At 62.9% G+C, this 1,153-nt stretch overlaps 1 protein-coding gene across 1 annotated transcript; it reads left to right on the top strand.

Annotated features, from left to right (window-relative positions):
* Positions 1 to 6: 6 nt before the first annotated feature.
* ndufv1 (NADH:ubiquinone oxidoreductase core subunit V1) lies at positions 7 to 1,137 on the top strand. The gene is made up of 2 exons (XM_043684186.1): positions 7 to 196; positions 887 to 1,137. The coding sequence occupies exons 1-2, from the start codon at positions 157 to 159 to the stop codon at positions 1,123 to 1,125; spliced, it is 279 nt and encodes a 92-aa protein (XP_043540121.1). The 5' UTR covers positions 7 to 156; the 3' UTR covers positions 1,126 to 1,137.
* The last annotated feature ends 16 nt before the right edge of the window (positions 1,138 to 1,153 follow it).

Here is a 1,153-nt window from a genome sequence, read left to right as displayed (position 1 = left end):
ACGACGGTTGCTAACGTGGAGACGGTTGCGGTGTCGCCCACCATTTGCCGACGCGGCGGCGAATGGTTCCACAGCTTTGGGCGCGAGCGTAACTCGGGAACCAAACTCTTCAACATCTCCGGCCATGTCAACAACCCCTGCACCGTGGAGGAGGAGATGTCCATCCCCCTCAAGGAGCTCATCGAGAGGCACGCCGGTAGGCGAGGGAGCAGGCTTCGCCCTGCGCTAGGCCGGGGTGGAAACCGACCTCTGACCTCCCTGCCCCTGCTCAGCTCAGGCCTCGCTCAGCCCTCCCCCCGTGTGACAGGCTGGGGAATGGAATTAATGGCCTCCTGATGTTCCCCCTGTGGGACAGGCTGGGGAAGGGGCTGAATGGCCCCCTGCTGTTCCCCCTGTGCAACAGGCTGGGGAAGGGGCTGAATGGCCTCCTGCTGTTCCCCCTGTGGGACAGGCTGGGGAAGGGGCTGAATGGCCTTCTGCTGTTCCCCCTGTGGGACAGGCTGGGGAAGGGGCTGAATGGCCCCCTGCTGTTCCCCCTGTGCAACAGGCTGGGGAAGGGGCTGAATGGCCTCCTGCTGTTCCCCCCCCGTGTGTGTGACAGGCTGGGGAAGGGGCTGAATGGCCTCCTGCTGTTCCCCCTGTGGGACAGGCTGGGGAAGGGCTGAATGGCCTCCTGCTGTTCCCCCTGTGGGACAGGCTGGGGAAGGGGCTGAATGGCCTCCTGCTGTTCCCCTGTGGGACAGGCTGGGGAAGGGGCTGAATGGCCTCATGCTGTTCCCCCGTGGGACAGGCTGGGGAAGGGGCTGAATGGCCTCCTGCTGTTCCCTTGGGGTTGGAGCTCGGTTTCCGACCCGTTGCTAACCCGTGTGGGATCTTCCTGTGCCAGGTGGTGTGACCGGAGGCTGGGATAATCTCCTGGCCATCATTCCCGGTGGATCATCCACGCCCCTGATCCCCAAATCGGTCTGTGACGATGTGATGATGGACTTTGACGCTCTGATCGAGGCTCAGACAGCCCTGGGAACAGCCGCTGTAATCGTCATCGATAAGTCTGTATGTACTCCAGGGGGAGCCACTGTATCCCTGTCCCGGGAGGGTGTAGAGGGAGCTTTACTATGTCTCTAACCCCGTGCTGTCCCAGTCCTGGGGAGTG

This window comes from Chiloscyllium plagiosum, unplaced genomic scaffold (genome assembly GCF_004010195.1).
Source record: "Chiloscyllium plagiosum isolate BGI_BamShark_2017 unplaced genomic scaffold, ASM401019v2 scaf_66526, whole genome shotgun sequence".
NCBI classification, from domain to species: domain Eukaryota; kingdom Metazoa; phylum Chordata; class Chondrichthyes; order Orectolobiformes; family Hemiscylliidae; genus Chiloscyllium; species Chiloscyllium plagiosum.
The sequence above is the reverse complement of the archived record's forward strand: the minus strand, read 5'-3'. Positions and strand labels throughout refer to the sequence as shown.